General features: G+C 57.4%; 6 protein-coding genes across 6 annotated transcripts; all 6 read left to right on the plus strand.

The window, feature by feature from the left end:
• Positions 1 to 102: 102 nt before the first annotated feature.
• LMXM_34_5130 (conserved hypothetical protein) lies at positions 103 to 1,212 on the plus strand (the record flags this gene model as incomplete). The annotated part of the gene is made up of 1 exon (XM_003879457.1): positions 103 to 1,212. The coding sequence occupies one exon, from the start codon at positions 103 to 105 to the stop codon at positions 1,210 to 1,212; it is 1,110 nt and encodes a 369-aa protein (XP_003879506.1).
• A 1,035-nt stretch (positions 1,213 to 2,247) lies between these two features.
• LMXM_34_5140 (hypothetical protein, unknown function) lies at positions 2,248 to 3,108 on the plus strand (the record flags this gene model as incomplete). Its single annotated transcript, XM_003879458.1, has 1 exon — positions 2,248 to 3,108. The coding sequence occupies one exon, from the start codon at positions 2,248 to 2,250 to the stop codon at positions 3,106 to 3,108; it is 861 nt and encodes a 286-aa protein (XP_003879507.1).
• A 339-nt stretch (positions 3,109 to 3,447) lies between these two features.
• On the plus strand, positions 3,448 to 5,343 carry LMXM_34_5150 (putative biopterin transporter; the record flags this gene model as incomplete). The annotated part of the gene is made up of 1 exon (XM_003879459.1): positions 3,448 to 5,343. The coding sequence occupies one exon, from the start codon at positions 3,448 to 3,450 to the stop codon at positions 5,341 to 5,343; it is 1,896 nt and encodes a 631-aa protein (XP_003879508.1).
• A 2,902-nt stretch (positions 5,344 to 8,245) lies between these two features.
• LMXM_34_5160 (conserved hypothetical protein) lies at positions 8,246 to 9,166 on the plus strand (the record flags this gene model as incomplete). Its single annotated transcript, XM_003879460.1, has 1 exon — positions 8,246 to 9,166. One exon carries the CDS (start codon positions 8,246 to 8,248, stop codon positions 9,164 to 9,166), a length of 921 nt encoding a protein of 306 aa, XP_003879509.1.
• Positions 9,167 to 10,902: 1,736 nt separating this feature from the next.
• On the plus strand, positions 10,903 to 12,153 carry LMXM_34_5170 (conserved hypothetical protein; the record flags this gene model as incomplete). The annotated part of the gene is made up of 1 exon (XM_003879461.1): positions 10,903 to 12,153. The coding sequence occupies one exon, from the start codon at positions 10,903 to 10,905 to the stop codon at positions 12,151 to 12,153; it is 1,251 nt and encodes a 416-aa protein (XP_003879510.1).
• A 976-nt stretch (positions 12,154 to 13,129) lies between these two features.
• Positions 13,130 to 14,944, plus strand: LMXM_34_5180 (conserved hypothetical protein; the record flags this gene model as incomplete). Its single annotated transcript, XM_003879462.1, has 1 exon — positions 13,130 to 14,944. One exon carries the CDS (start codon positions 13,130 to 13,132, stop codon positions 14,942 to 14,944), a length of 1,815 nt encoding a protein of 604 aa, XP_003879511.1.
• Between the last annotated feature and the right edge of the window lie 1,891 nt (positions 14,945 to 16,835).

Here is a 16,835-nt window from a genome sequence, read left to right on the forward strand (position 1 = left end):
CCTTCCTTAGGCTGTATACGTTAGCTGTCCCGTCCCGTCCTCCCCCACCCCACCCCATCACCACCACCTGTACCCACGCACCCTCCCTGTCATCTCCGGCAAATGGAGCGCAATCCGGCGCATCCGTTTGACGCCACGACGAAGCTCCCTGTGCGCCAAAAGGAGGTCACGTTTGACTCTCTCTGCGTGAACGCCGAAGACCGCTTTGCGGAAGGTCTGTCCAGCAAGTCAGAGGAGCGGCGCGGCTTCCGCCCCAATACAAAGCTGTACGCCACTAACGCAGCGCGCACGCGGGGTCGTACAGGCGGCGCCTCAGAGTTAGGCTTCGCGGAATCCCTGCCTACCCTGAATGAGGTGATCGGTGAGGAAAAAATATCTCACATTGGCCGCCCTCGTCCACGCCAGCTGCGCGCGCCTGAAGGCAACACAGATGCCATCCCTATCGCCCGCGTCAAAGCGAAGAGCAACTTGGCCCGTCCAGTTCACGCAACGTCGACATCGATCCCATCAACGCGGAGTTTGTGGGTGGAAGGCAGCTCTGTGCTCAACCAAGACGTCGGTCTTGCCTCTGCGGCTCTCACTCATCTTTCCGACTGTGTCGCACAAGAACGTCGTCTCAAGGTGGAGTGGGAGGCGGCGTGTTTGGCGAAGATACGCGCGCTGCGCGCCGTTGTAAAAGTGTTCATGCAGTCCTTTATCGACCGCGGCTCATGCGCGAGGTCCACGAGCGTTTCCGGTAAAGTGATGTCCGACACCCTGGCGGTGGCGCGCTGCTCCGTCATAACAAACACACTCGTCGGTACGGTGCAGAACTTTATGCGTGCCTTTCGTTCACGTCGACTGTGTGCTGCACGCGGTCCTGTGTCCGGGCCCCAACTGTTCCCCAACATCGCGGGGCAGGAGAGTACTGGATTCACCATGAGCTTGTACTCGAGCGCGCCTGGCGGGGAAGAGTCGTCGGTCAACGAATCGTACGTCTCGACGAATCACAGTGTAAGTGACTACCTAGAGGAGGAGGAAGTGAGCCGTATCAAGCAGCTCTACTTTGACTACTTTGACTGCGAGGCCGTTAGCATCAGCTCTGCCGTAGCATCCGGGAGCGACATGTCGATCTTGGCTTATAGTACTACCACATCCATATCACGGCCGTCCAGCCCCGTCTCCAGAGGAGACCACAGCAGCTTCTCTCACTGCGCCTCCACTACGATGTGAAGATGGAACTGAAAGATGTTTTCTAGTGAGCCTGCGCGCGCGTACGTTCCTGTGTGCGTAAGCGCTTGGAGCTCTGCTGTGCGCCTCTTACTTTTTGCTTCCTGTTTCTCTCTCACAGCACCAAGCCGTAGAAGAGGGGCGCATGTGCTCGCACCTCAGCACTTGGCGGTTGCGGGTCCCACTCACTCTTACGCCTTTGCTGTGTACTTGCACGTTGGCGTTTGCAGCCACGAATCTGTATGTGCGCGTGTGTGTATGGCGTGGACGTGTTTGATCCCCCTTCCCCTCCCCCTATACCATGAGTTTTTCGTTCTGCATAACCGCTGGCGGCTGTATGCTCTGTAGACTTTTATGTAGTTCCTGCTGTAGTGCGCTCCTCTTCATGCGTGCCCACAAGACGAAAAAAGAGAAAGACCGGCATTTGCGGCAAAAGCCGACGCAGCTGCGCGACACATCTTCGACAGCACAAGGTTTTCCGCCTTCTTTTGACTTTCTGACTCCCCTGCGCGCCACTCTTTCAGGCCCGCTCTTTCCAACCTCGGAGCTGTTCGGGGTTTGACCGGCGAATACGGAGTGGGGACAAAGAGGGGAGAGCGGAAGCAGAAAGGGTGAGGCAGGCAGCGTCTCGATGTGCTTCGTTGACGCCGCCGGTGACGTCTACATGTGCGTGCGAAGAAACGGAAAAAGGGTGAAGACCGAATTTTTATCCTGTTCTGTCGTCGCCATCTGGACCCTCACACGTGCTTGACTCTGTGCTGCGCGGCTCTTCTGCGCCTCCGTTCGCGGTCGCCAGGCTGGAGGCGGCTGTGCTTCCTGTGAAGGCTAGGCAGCTCGTTTGCTGTCATGCAATGATATTGGCCTCCTCGGCTCCGCGTGACATACCTCTATTTTCTCCTCTCTGCAGGCATGACTTCGTGCTGGCCCTCTGCTGCGTTGCATCAGTCAAGGAGCGGATCAGGCGCACAAGCAGGCGCGTGGGTTGCGACAGGGGCCGTCTCTTAGATCACCCTTCCCCTTCTTTTCTTGTCAGCGCCCATGCAAAGCGATGCACGCGAGTTGAATCCCGGTCGGGTTGACTTCTGGGAGCACTTCTACGATCAGGAAGATGGGCGTCTGCAGCAAAAGGAGCTGCACCACCGGAAGGCACGCGAAATCGTGGAGCGTGGTAGCCTCATGAATCACTACGAGTGGTTTATGGAGTATCCAATGTACGAGGCGACATTGAGGGCCTGTATGCGAGCGGTACCGACTGCGCTCTCTACGGATGGCGCTACGCGCATCCTTCACATGGGATGCGGCAACAGCGACTTCTGCGATCATGTGGAGGGGCTGTTATCGGATCTGCAACCCGCCCCCTCATCGTCCTCGGGCGCGACTGAGGTGCTCAACGTTGATATCTGCGAGAACATCATCGCTCACCTCGCGCTTCACTTCCCGTCGCGGCTGTATGCGGTGGGCAACTGCTGCGACCTGCACGTGTCGTCTTCGCCATCGGTGCTTTGTTCACGTGATGCTGCCTGGTACAACCGCGACGCAGCCTTGCGACTCCGCACGGTGCTGCAAAACTCTGTGGATGTTGTGTTCGACAAGGGGACTGCGGATGCCCTTCTGAGCTCTTTTGCTGGCGAGTACAATCCCAACATGGAGGCCTACACGGGCGAGGTGCTAAAGGTGCTTCGCCCAGGCGGCCTCTTGTTCCTCATCTCGATCAACAGTGAAGATGTTCTGAGCCCTTACGTACTTTCCGCCGACGATGGGCTGAAGTCGTTCCAGCTGGCGTACACGGATGTGATTGAGCTGGGCGCACAAGATCTTCGGCATCTTCGCGTGGAGACCCTGGGGTCCCGCTACAGCTGCTACGGGTACGCCGTTGTGGCGTCTGCTGCTACAGAGTAGGGGTCGCTCCCGTGAAGGGCTGCGTGGTGGCGTCTGTTATAAATTCACCAAGTAATGCGCGAGTGCCGAGGCTCCGACTAAGTGCAGCACACCACCAACGACGCGAGGGAGTGCAAGCGTGAACAGCACGAGAAACACCTCGCCTATCCCCTGCCTTCTCCTTGGTCTGCCTCCCGATCGACTCTCGTATGTCTCACCACGCTCCCTCTGCTTCTCCTATCTGCCTCCTCCCTTCCAGCCTACACATCTGAGAAGATTTGCCGGGCAGACCTGTGAGCCACCGAGGTGCGCATCGTGCGACATATTTACTCGTGCCCTTCTCCGCTCTCCATTCCCATTATGTCAGCTCGTTACCGTCCGCCGTCCGCGCCGGAATCGCCACCTTCGGAGGTGGCCAAGTACGTGCATCCTGTTTCCGCTCGCTTGCTGCGCGCCGCGCCGTTCCTCGGCTACATCCCGGTCTTCAGCATTGCGATCAGGTCATTTCACCCCAACGTTGTGCTTGCCATTTTCATGCAACGCCTATTCGAAAAGGGTCTCGCCGATGGGCTGATGCGACTGTCGATCCAACCGATGCTGACAGGACGCTACGGACTCACCGGCGCCATGTACCAACGCTTGTCCACCCTCTACACCCTGGGCTGGGCCCTCAACGCATTCATCACAGTGATGGCGGACACGTTCGCGCTGTTCGGGTACACGAAACGGTGGTACTGCGTGGTGTCAGCGGTGGGTGGCAGTGTGTTCGCGCTGCTGTACGGGCTGCTGCCGGCGAAGGAGTTGAGCGCGAAGCCTGCTGCTGCCTTCATGTTCCTGGCGGCACTGTTCATGAGCAACATCGACGTCTTTGCTGTTGCCTTGTACAGCGAGCAGATCCGCCGGCGTCCAGCTGCCGGTCCAGCGCTGGTGAGCTGGATGTGGGGCACGGCGCTCATGGGCATGATGATCTCCAGTGTTATTCAGGGTCCTCTCTCCGATAATGGACTGACTCACTTTGGCGTGTACATCACAGCCGGAATCCTGCTGCTGTCGGGTCTACTGTTCGTGTTCAACCTGTTCGGGGAGCGGCCCAACCGCGCTGCACGCCTAGAGGACGCCATGGTCGAGTTCCTTCAGCACATCAAGAGCGTAAACGGCGACAGCACAGCTGGCTCGCCGCCGTCGCCAAGTAAGCCGGATGGGCATCTCACCATTGATAGCCGCGCGGAGGAAGGAGAGGACGACGATGACGAGCAGGACACGACCGCGACGGATGCGCAGGGCTTTGTGCGTCCGCGCATGGACACGTACCTGTGCGGTGCCGTGGAGATGAACCGGGATGCCATTCTGCGAAACTGGCGGATGGCGCTATTCTGCCTGATTCTCACACTCGGCGTGATCGCGAACGCACTCGTGAACATTCTTGGCACGCAGTGGGACATCATGTATGCCTGCATCGTTGTGGCGGTGGTGGTGTGCGTCAGCTCCTTCTTCACGTTGCCGCTGGCCATTGCAAAGGCGGTTGTGTTCATGTATTTCAACTCGATCCTCTACCTGAACCTGCCCGGCGTGCTGAATACCTTCTACGTGGCGACGCCTTCATGCCTTCCCGGTGGGCCGCACTTCTCGTACACGTTCTACAACGCCATAAATGGCATTCTGGGTAACATCGCAGGCATCGGTGGCACCATGTTGTTCACGCATCTGTTCCCCAACTACAGCTACCGGTTGGTCATGGGGCTCTCTGCTGTTCTGTTGCCGGCAGCCTCTATGTTCGACGTTGTCATCTTGAAGCGCTGGAACCTGGCCATCGGCATCCCTGACCACGCCATGTACATTTTTGGGGACGCCATCATCTACGAAGTGTGCAATATGCTCCTGAACATGCCCATGATGATGCTCATGTGCCGCATCGCGCCGCGCGGGTCAGAGTCGATGGTGTTTGCGCTGCTCGCGAGCATTTACCACCTCGGCACCTCGACCTCGTCAGCGATCGGCTACCTGCTGATGGAAACGATTTGGCCGGTTGTCACGCAGGGCACGTGTGACTACAGCAACGCGCCTTGGCTGGTGATCACTGGGCACATTGTTACACCCGTTTTCATCTTCCCCTTGGCTTACGTCCTCCTTCCATCAGTCCGCATTAGTGATTACATTGACCACACAGGTCGGAAGGTGATGGAGGTCGCGCTCCCGGAGACGCGCACTAAGGCGGCAGAGGAGCCGACTGCCACGAAGACGAGGCGAAACAGCTAGCGAATCGCCTTTGTTTCTGTCCGCGTTGATGGCGCAGGGTGAGAAAGGCGAAGAAAGCAAGCAAGAAAAAAAGGAGCAGCCCAATGCACACGTCCCACGTTATCCCCTGCAGCTCTGCGCCTGTGTGTGTGTGTGTGTGTGTGAATCTGGTCGCTACTTTTTCTTTTCTCGTTTTTTTCTTGAGAGCCGGGAGGCGGCATTCCTGCTGTGAGGTGGCATGGGTGGCTCAGTCATCTCGCCCCGCCTCTCCCCTGCGGGCTCCCCGTCTGCATGTGCAGCATCATTTCTTGACCTCTTTTCTCTTGACGATCGCGGCTTCACAGTTTTGTAAAGGAGCTCCTCCACATTTTGGAGGCGCAAGAGAGGCCTCCCCACATGCCCTCTTGATCGCATCGCCCCTTGCGCACCCACCCACCCACCCCCACGCTTCCATTCTTGTTTGATTGTTTATGGCACCTTAACTGCCCATCTCTAAGCGCGGATGAGGACTCCGCTCAGCTGCGTCTGTCTTGAAGTGACTGGAAGTACACACGCGTCTGTGATGATCGCCCCCCCCCCCCACATGCGAGTGCCAACCCGTAAAACATCAACGGAAGGCGTTTGCGCGTTCGGACAACGACGAACATTAATTAAATGCTGAAGATGGCTAGATCACCCATCCTCTGTGTTTGTGACCACTAGTACGTCCTCGTGTGATATCAGCAGATGACGGATGCAGCGTGGTGTTTGGGCAGTAGTCATCCGGATGACTTGATCTGCTGTTTACGCATTCACCATGTCTCGTGGTTCAGCACGTGTGCTTGGCAAAAGGCGCCATCTCAACCCGTTACCTTGCTGAAACAAGCAGACGACATATTCTTTTTAAGGGGGCGGGGTGGAGAGGGGCCGACCCGCAGAGCACGTATTCGCTCCTCTCACCCATCCAGTTTATTTGTTAAATGATTTCTTTTGATAGAGGGTATCGTTCGTTTCCTTTTTTCCTGTTTTTTTTTCTCTGCGATAACGGTGGCTTCGCGTGCCTGCTTCTCTCTATCTGCGTGTGGGTGTCTTTCTTTTTTTTTGGTGGGGTGGGTTGTTTTCTGAGGTTCCCACCGTCCTCCATCGACGATCTCCACCACCAATGTACGGGTAAGAAACATGCTTGTGGACCCGTGCGAGGTGAAGTGTGTGAAGTCGAGAGAGAGAGACCACCTGTGCCTGTGACAGCCAAGAAACGGCTCTCTTAGGTCCGGCCGGTTGAATAACGAAATCACCTATATGCCGTCGCTCGACATTGTAACTTGCACGCGTGGGGCTGCGGCCCTGTTTCTATCACACGGGAGAAGTTCTCCAACAAGGTGTGGCGTGTGGCAGCACCTTGATAGTTTTGAGGAGGGCCGCACGAGGCATACTTGGGACCGGGCAGTCTCAGCACACGAGTGTATTTGTTTCCTTTGCTTTTTCGCTGAGTCATGCTTTTATATGCCAGTGCGCAATCTGTCATGGTACATCTCATGTTTGGTGCCACGTGACGCTAGCTGTCCCACACCGCATCTCATGCGGCCTCAATCCTGCCTGGATGCCTTCTCTGCTCCTCGTTCTCTCTGTGCCATTTCTTTTGTTTTCTGTACGACCTCACCCGGCGCGAAACTGACCAAGACACGCCCCAGTCGTCTTGTCACTGCGAGTGCAGCAGGACAAAGAAAAGCAGCGGTCACCCGCGCAACAGGCAAAACCGGCCCTCAGCTCTCCACAACTCCCTTTTGGCGCCCCTCGACGACCGCAGCCGTCTCGTCGCTTGAGTGATCCCTGTGACCCGGCGCGCGCACGTCACAGACTTCGCATTTCATCTCGTACGTCGCTTCCATCACGGCCCCTCCCGCAGACCCCTTCATGGCAGCGATGACACGCAGAAAAACGAACAACATGTGCAAAGCTGATGCTGAATAGCACTGCGAAGGCAAGGGGAGGCATACAGAGCAAGGAGAAGAGAGAGTGCCAGCAAACATGTGTGTTCCAGATGTTAATCCGGCCTCGATGGAGGTGGTGAAGTCTGCATCGTTCCTCGACGATGCGTTGTTTCTTGGTCTCCTCAAGGCATCCCATCCTCGGGTCGTATTCGCGCTTGCTTTCTCACCCCTTTTCCACGCTTTGTTCTGACACATCGCGATGGATATCGAATGGGAGAGAGACGAAGCGGTAGTGCGGTGGTGGTGGTGGTGGGTAGAAAGTGGAAAACGACGGCGCCGGCGTCCCTCCCCAGAAGGTTTCTTCTCCCTCCCGTCGACGTGTTCAGCGGGAAGCCAATTGTCTCTTGAGCAGCTGATCTTCACTGCGCAAGTGAGTTCGTCTACTTCTCCGGAAACGACCGTCTCCCAGAAGTGAAAGCACGTGCGAGTTCATTGCACAAAGAAACCCGAAGATGAGGCATCGGCCGAACGCAGGGCATTTTTGTTTTGGTTGTTTGCGCTGCAGCTGCTGCACGTGCTCTGGGGCACCAGCGAGCTCAACGCTTGATACAGCACAGCCTATGAACGCCTTTTTCTCCTGTGCTACGCCAACGCATGTGGAGGTGGACGGCGCGCCTCTGCTGTTTCCGTATCCCGTCTAGTCGCTCTGCATCCGGCTCTCTCTCTCAGTTGTTGTCGCAATCCCCTTGAATGTCCTCCTCCCACTGCCACTTCCGCCAATGTCAGTATCCTTGTTGGCTCTTTTTTTTTTCGTATTGTCACCGACGAGACGTCCTCAGCGGCGACTGCCGCTTTTATTTACCTGTTCGCCTGCTTGGTTGCGCTGTGCACTGCTTACAAGGACAAGAAAATAACAAGTCGTTCACTGTGTGTATGTGTGTGTGCGCCTTCATAAGGTATGTGCCTTGCTCTTCTCTTCCCCGATCCCCTCACGAGTCACAACTTCGTCTTCGATGTGTTCAAAGTATGACGTGATCAAGGTAAAGGTGCACCTGAGCGATGTGCACTATTACGTCCTCTCACGCTTTCTTCTTTCCAAGATGCTCATTTTCTGCCGTGTCCCCGAAGAGACCGCCGTGCGCATTAGTCTCGACGTCAAGAAGCACTTTGTGAACACGGAGCGCACCTCCATCACACAGGCAGAGCTGGAGGACTATATAAGATGCTCGATGATCGCCGCAGGATTCGCGCAAGAGCACGCGCAGCTTTTTTCGGTCGTAACACAATTTCATGCGGAGCGGATTCCACTGATAATCTTCATTGCTGGGCCTGAGCGGTGTGGAAAGACGACGTTGGCACACCTCCTCGCCGCACGCATCAACTGCAGCACGGTTATCAACGCTGAGGTGCTGCGCGATATTAGCGCCTCAATCGACGAGAGTCTTCCCTCCTTTGCAGTGACTGAGGCAAGCCCACCCGACTCGACGCCTGCCATGGTGCGCGGTGTTGAAGTCTCTGCTGCCGTGGCAGCGGAGGTGGACAAAGCTGTGCGAGAAGGACGAGCCATCATAGTAGAAGGCGAGAACATGTCCTTCACTGGCTTCCACCGTTTTCTCGAGCCAGCCTTCCAGTCCTCCACAGGAGCCGTGATATTGGGTCTCGTGCTGGAGATCTGTCAGGGAGAGGCGGAGACGGACGCGAGTCACGCATACGTGAAGGCGCTTCCCAACCTGCAGCCCGTTTTCTCGACGGAGCGCCTGACTGTCTTTGCGGCCGACATGGGCGATCTTGCAAAAGACGTCAGGGAGATCCCTACCATTTACGTAGGGCGCTGCACCACCGTCGCCGATAACGTCTGTCTATCCGTCTTTCTTCACGACATTGTGGTGAAGCGCATCATTGCCGAACTCCAACGCCGCGGGAGAGTGCTATAGCAGGGTGCCCTTCCCCTTCTCTAACTCAACTGTAGACTTTAGCTGCTCGAAGCGCGCAGATGGTGGATATGGCACGCTCCATTTAATTTTTTTTTTTGGTGGGGGGGGCCTTGTATCGGTGTTCGATCTCGCTGTCTCCTTGCCGCCTGCCCTCTGCCGCTGATTTCTTTTCTTTACTCGCCGTTCAGCATACCCACCATACAGTGAGGAGTGTCCCAGTCCATTACCATGAGCTGACGCAGCGGGCACTTTACGCGGCCATCTCCTCACCGACCTCTCTCCTGTTGTGTGCTTCTTGCGATTGGCGTATGAGGGTGTTGCCGCCACAGAAAACGCTGCTGAAGCGATCAGTGGTGTGTGCGGGTGCGGATGTTGTCGCTCCTTATCTCACTACTTTGCATATTGTTTTCGCGAATCAGTGCGCGCCCCCTCCCCTTTGTCTTCTTCCACTTCTTCTTCGATTTGTTTTTTTCTGTCGACCCCTTCACTCCTTCTTTGAACGCACACGGCCTTCACCCACCCCTTCGGCTCATATTCTCGGCAGCATCGCCATCTACGGTGGTTTTACCAGTGCTGTGCTTCGCGGCGCTTGGCAGTTCCTGTAGAGAAAAGGAGCGCCGACCGTAGCACTCATCTGGGCACCGAACCGTCTGCCGTAACCACGCCGACTCTCTTCATACGCTTCCAGCGACAGTGCCACAAACCACGCGGCTTCTAGACTTCTTTGTTTGCGCGGATGTCTCCATTCGGCCTTCTTTTTTCTTTCTGATGGACCTCCTATCGCAGCTTAAACAGCAGTGGGCATACACGCATGCAAAAGGTTTGGTGCCGCTTCGAACGGCGCGTGATGATGAATCTTGCTTTTTCTCCCTTCCTCTCTCGCAGCGCGCAAGCGCGAACGCTTCCGCCCACTGCCGACTTAAGGGCGTAAACTGTTCGCCTTTGGGTCAGGCATACGTCGGCTTCCTTTCTTTTGCGCCATGCTTTAGTTGTTGTTTTTTCATCACACTGCTGTCACGAAGCTCGATGATTCCTTTCCTCTCCGCTCTGTCCTTATCCTTGCGGAAGTGTTCCGCCCTCTTGTATTGGGGGGTGGCCGCCTGCTCTGCTGCACGACTTTTCCCCACGACGTACGGGCATATATACGCGTGTGGGGCGTACTAGCTCTCCTTCTTTTTAGTGTCGAGGAGGATGACAACTGGGTGTACCGCCTTCTCTCTGCGTTTGAATGCGTCCCACCGCAATTAGCCCCCCCCCCCCACTCTCCCACCCCGCCTCCATCATGCCAGCCACCAGGTAAGGGACATGATGGATAAGGGAAGCGCTTGACTCTGCACTTTCGTAGAGTTTATGCAAAGGATACTCATCAATTCCGCAAGGGTGGAACCCAGAAGTCAGAAAGCCTGGATGGAACCCCTCGACTCGACTGCTTGCCCTCCTCTCCCCTCTTGTATCACACACTCGCAAGTGCAGGAAAAGTCATCGACGAGAGCAAAAAAAAGACGGTAAACACACAAGTGCACGACACCCAACGGATACAACCCATTTGAGAGATTGTCGAGGCACCGCCAACCACCTCCATACCCATCCCAGTTGTCGTTGTCTTTGAGGGGAGGGGGTGTCTTCTTCTTTGCGACAGCCACTCCTGTGCGCCTCTTGCAGCCCCTGTTACGTCGTCACCAGCCCTCGTTGCTTCGCGTTTCAAGCGTCAACGGATCCGTCCCTGTCTAGTACCGATGCCGATTTGGCCTCTTAGCAACACCAAGCACGCGACTGTCGAGCTCAACTCCGACAATGAGGATGTAAGTAGTACCAGGAGCAGCAGTAGTGGTAGTGACCACGGTGGCTCGGGTACGGACAGCAGTCGCTCCCGATCCTACCCGGGGTATCTGTCGGATGGGAAGCCGGGATCACCGCGATTTCCGCTGCCGTGGTTCACCCCCGAGGAGCCACCGTCTCGAGCCCAGGACACGTCGCTTCACATCAATCACTTCACCGCTGGAGCGACACAGCGAGCTATCGCGGCCCCAGCAGTATGTAAACTCCTGATGAGACCCCTCTCGCCGGCTGCGACCGTGCAGGCAACCCATCAGCGCGTGCAGAGCGCACTGGAGCGGCCTCTACGTAGGGAGTATGGCTCTGGCGTGAACACGCCGCGAGCTCTGTCTGTGCGCAGCAGCAGAGGCGGCTCATTTGCCTTTGCTCCACAGGTGCTGGAAAAGTACAACACCATGAACATTCTCGTGATAGGTGCACCTCAGGTGGGCAAGTCGCTCTTTATCAACTTGTATCGGGCTGCCATCACGAACACGACGCGGTGGCCGGCTGCCCCGGTGGGCATCTCTGGGTTCTACGGCACCACCGCAGTGGAGCCGTTTCCAAATCACGCGCGGCAGCCGACATGGCTTTGCATCGATACACCGGGTAGTCTCTATACCGAGAAGCACGCGGTTCTCTTGGAGAAGCTGACACAGGGAATGCCCTGGAAAACGAAATTGAAGGGCCCGAATGCTCTCACGCTCAGCCAAATCAAAGACATCTCCCCTATCGCTGCCAACAAGGCGCATCAGTGCATTATCGTCGTACCCGCCACAGACCTGATCGAGGACGAGGGATGGATCAACACACTGCTGTGGCGCAATCGATACCGCCCTGCTGACGGCGTCGCCGACATCGTCTTCTACCTCAAGGGCCTCATTTCATCCCTGCGCGCCATCATGGATGATGCATCGCCGTCTGTTGTTGTAACCAAGATGGATAAAGTTGGCGGAGCAGGCAGCAGCGGTGCGTGCGCTGCTCTCATTTCCATTCTCGGTCAGTGCGTGCCCGTGAATCGCGTCTACTTCACGGCAGCCGTCGAGAATCGAGCGCTCCTCGCTACGGGGCGTACCATAGTTCTGGAAAGCAGCACCAAACAGAATCTGGTGCGGCTGCACGAGGACATCTGCCTCGCCGTGCAGTGGCACAATCAAATGGATGCCATGTAGCACAGTGATGCGGACACAAAGGGGCAGAGTAGCGCAGTATCACAGTTGACGCTCACGCACTAGTCGCAGGGCAGCCCTTACCATACCGCGGGCTTTCTCTCTGCAAGCGAGTGGCAGGAGCGTGTGCGCCTTTCACAGCACCCCGAACCCCTCAACTACCACAAGTCCATCTCCCCTTTCCGCATCCGCCATCAGTGCCTCTGGTCTCCGCGTGTGGCTCTCGCGCTTCACTCTTTTTTGCCGTTTTGTCCGGTGCTCCCCGCGTCAGAGAAAATACGTACTGGCGTTCCACACTGCTCCTCTGTTGCGCCATTCGCGGCCCCCCTCCCCCTTCTCAGCATGGAAGTGCGTGTGTGCGTTCGCCGGCGCACGGGCCTGAGGGTCACTTTGCCTGAGCACTCGTTTCTACCGAAAAGAGCGAAGTCGGAGCTGCCATAGTGTTTTTCGTGTCGTTTTGCGACTGCGGGGAGCATAGCGCATCAACCCAACAGAAGACGCGTCGTCGCCTAATTTGTCCTGATGCGCTTTCTCTTCTTCACATTTTTTTTCGCTTCCGGCTCGAGAACCAAAACAAAAAACGCAGTGCACTCACCTGAACTGCATCTGTGTTGGATTCCGCATCCAACGCAACATTGTGCGATGACAGCACCCCTAAGTGTGCGTGCTCCACGTCCCTGCCGTGCTCTTCAGTTCCGTCTTTCTTCCGCCATGTGTGTCTCTCCTTTTTATCCACCCCCGCCCCTCTACGCCTCTGTCACATCTTTGTACCCGCAGTGCTGCCGTCGTATCGTTGACGACAGCGTCTCGAGAAGCCGCTGTGGCTTGTCCTTGGGTCACCGCCCCCTGCCTTTCCCGCACCTCAGAGCAGCATTAGGCAATGAGCGCTGAACACGATAGCCTTTCCTTTGCGCATGTTCGGTCCGGCGATGTCCTCTTTATGAATCGAAAGTGTCTTGCCATGAAAGACCCGCTTGGTATGGTCCTGTGTGGTCTCTCCAAGACAGAGAACCGCTTTGACCATGTCGGCATGTTTTTGAAGATAAGCGAGGATGAGCTCCGCAAGTACCCCGAGGCACGCAAGCGCGTCGAGGAGTTGTCGCCGTCAGGCACGTACGTGCTCGAGACGAACATGCGTGGCATCACACTGTACCCAGCGGAGGGGCGAGTGCGGCGCACATCTGCCAATGAGGTAGCCTGGCGCTCCGTCAACGTGGGAGACACCGAGAAGCAACAAGAGACGCAGGAGGCATTTCTGGAGCAAATGGAATCCATGTACAGCACTCCGTACGAAAATGAGGTTTTTCATCTTATCCCCTCTATCTGCAGTCCTCCAGACAAGATGGACCGAGTACGAGCCGCGCACAAGTTCAACACACTTCGCCTCGAGGTGGCGGCCCTCACAGAAATGGCCAAGACGCATCCTTGCCAGGCGGAGGTCTACCGTGCCGTCGCGCGCAAGTACCGACACGCGCAGTCGTTTCTTCTCTCCACCTATTTTCCCCACTTGGCCTCCACGTCGCCGACAGACGCACTTGCCGTGAACTGGAGCACCGGCCACTACTGGATTGACGGGGTCAACAGCGCCCACAAGATGGTCTGCTCCGAGCTCATTTGCAACCTGTGGCATCGTGTGGGTCTCACAGTCGGATACGTGCCCGCATCCTCCATTCGCCCCTTCGACTTGCTCGATAACGAGCGCTTCAACTTTGTCTCGTCGGCGAGTGAGCTCGGCGAAATGGTGCCCATTAGGATAAGCAAGCCCTACGCGCGGTACTGGAAGGCGCCGAACGGAGGCGCGCCGGTGGCTACGCGGAATGCCGAGGCTGCGCAGGCTGCCATGACAGAGGACCAGCGCCTCAAATTCTACAACGACGTCTTCACCAACAGTGGACGACCCCCGGTGGGGTCGTTGAGGGCCGCCGCCGCCTCCTCGGAGCCGCTTCCGTCTCGGTGGTTGGTGCAGTCGAACACGCGCAGCGACATCATTCCCAACTTGTGGTTCCGCATCTTCTCCTCTGGTGTGCTGTTTGCCGCCTGCGCGGTGCCGTGCGCCCCTTTGACGCTGCGGTGGATAGAGGGGCAGGCGGGACTGTTCTTGCTGCGTGGGAGCGTCTGGTCCGTCACCTGCGGCGTGTTTGCCCAGAACGTCTCGTTTGCCGCCGTGCAAGCCCTTGTCCTCGCAGCGGCAACGCGCCGCTGCAATGTGAGTGGGGACGAGCTGGTCATGGGCTCGCACACGCGCAGCAACCTCGTCGACACACGGCATCCGTACTATGACACGGTCGCCCTCTATGGCCTCTCCGCCCTCGTGGCGCATTTTGCAATAACACCCTTGCGTAACGCCAACATCTCCTACCACTTTGGCCCCGTGCTGCCCGGGCCCATCTCGATGCGCCGGCTGTGTAAGGGGAACTTTTTGCTCTCACCTGCCGCCGTTTTGTTGCCCTTTCAAGCCTGCTGGCTCTCCTGGTACGAGACGGCAGGGTCCTTCATCGTGCCAACGCTATCGTCTGTGTGGCGTCCTCGAGAGGACCTGCTCGCACGACCGGAGTGGCCGCACTACCGGAGCGATGCCCTGATCGGCGCCTATGTCGCTACGCTCCTCACGGATACATTATTCTACCCCATTGCCACGTTGGCAACACGCCGATTCATGAGCGACCTATATAAGCCGCAAAGGTCGCCGAGCTTTGGACGGTCCCTCTACGCTGGCTACCGGTATCGTCTTGTCAGCAACTTTGTCATCCTCTTCACATCCACCGCGTACCTGTACGGACTTGGAAGCATCTAGCACATCCTTGTGCACGGGGTACAAAAGTCGTGCGTGCCGGCGTACTGTTTCCTCGAGCCGTATCCTCGTGCCCGCATCACCGTCAGATGGAGAAGATAGCGCCTGCGCCCGTAGACGTCTACTCACTCACATTCTCGCATGACACGGCCATGCACAGTAGAAAACGAAAACAATGCAGCACCGTGGCGTGAGCTGACGTGCAGACACGGCACGCGCAGCTACATGACAGCTGCCACACGTCAGGAAAAAAGAATATTAGGAACAAAATGCGCAGTACGAGAGAGCCCATCTTTGTGCAAGCGCCGTCTTCGATGGTTGATGCCTTTCGCCCAGCTTCGCTTCCCCTAAGATCCTCCCTCGACGTTTCAACCAGACTCCGCTGCTCTCTTGCGCCGTGTCCTGTGTTCTCGCTCTCCCCGCTGAAGCGTGTTCCGCACACCGGAGCAACACGGTGTACCACACATGCAGCCCCAATCATAACGAGCGGGATCTGCTGCTCCTCTATCCACACGCACACACCCGTGCGTATTCAGAAGTCTACACGCTCGTTGCGTTCAACCTCCCCCCCCACACACGCAAATTCCTCTATATTAGGATGAGGACGTGCCCTTGACAGCGAATACGGCTGACTAACGCTCGCCCTCGCTCTTTTCCTTACCCCTTCCTCTCCGCCCTGTGGCGACAGGTGCGTGTGCACCACTCCCTCAAGGAGAGTTGGAATGCCAACCGATTCAGTATAGCACATTCCGTCGACCCCCGCTCCATCCCATCTCCCTCTCTCACGCGATAGGAAGTATGCCAGGCAGGGATATTGTGTATGAGGCTGTGGTCTTGATGGTGCAGAGGTGGGCGAGGGGTGGGTGCGCGTGCGCTGAGTACCGATGAGCCGATTGCGGAAAGGGAGCTGTGCATCGGCATTCTCATGCACGGTCGCGCCTCGCGTGGCTCCGCGCTTGCGGCGCTCCAGATGGATTACACCGGCTGCCGACGGCACCACCTGAGCACCAAAGACCGTTGAAAAGGCCGGCGTCCCGCGCACGTGGGGATCCTGACGGCGGATGGCTCGATCATTCATGCTGCTGAGGGAACGGAGAGGGACACAGGTGTCGGAGGAGTGCATCCGTCGCCTCGAGAGTCCCGCTCACAGCACGTGCCTGGAGGCGGCGGTCAGCCGATTCATGGACAACCGCCCGCGCCCGCTGCCGGGAGACGAAGCGGATGCTGGCATGGACCTCTGCAGAACGCTCACCCTGTCCCAAACGTCACAGTTGACCCGTATTGCCCAGGCTGGTGCATGATGCAGACCCTCGTCGTTGTCTTCTGGACGATCTACGGCGTCGCATTCAACGAGCCGGGCATGACGCCAGCAGAGAACCGTGACACTGCGCTGGCCTCGAAGGGGGCCTTCGACTGCCTCCTCACTCAGTCCTGGCTCTCGCGCGTGCTCACCCTCTGCAGCACACGTTCCCGGGAGCAGCGGATGGTGGACCCCGTGGCCCTTATGTGATTAACCGCCAGCAGGCGCATCTGACGGGGGGGGCACAGTAAGAAGAGAGCACGCACTCGCAGCAGAACGGGAAATCTGGGTGCCTGTAGCGGCACGCGAGATGGGGGCACAGCCCCACCGACCGTGCAGGTGCGCCGCGCAAGTGAGTCGCCTTTTCTTTTGTTTTCTTGTCTGCTGGAGCTGTGGCTCCCCTTCATTTGGATGGAGCCTCTACCATCTGTGCTGTCCTGACAATCCTCACACGGTCATGCGGTCAACGAGGTGCCACGTCACTCCGTGGCTCGTCGTCTATACTTGAACCACGACCCCTTGAATAATATCCGGCGAGAACCCCGCTGACGGGCCGAGCCGTGATCGTGCGCAGCAAGCGCGAAGAGGGACCAA

This window comes from Leishmania mexicana, chromosome 34 (assembly GCF_000234665.1).
Source record: "Leishmania mexicana MHOM/GT/2001/U1103 complete genome, chromosome 34".
Lineage (NCBI taxonomy): Eukaryota > Euglenozoa > Kinetoplastea > Trypanosomatida > Trypanosomatidae > Leishmania > Leishmania mexicana.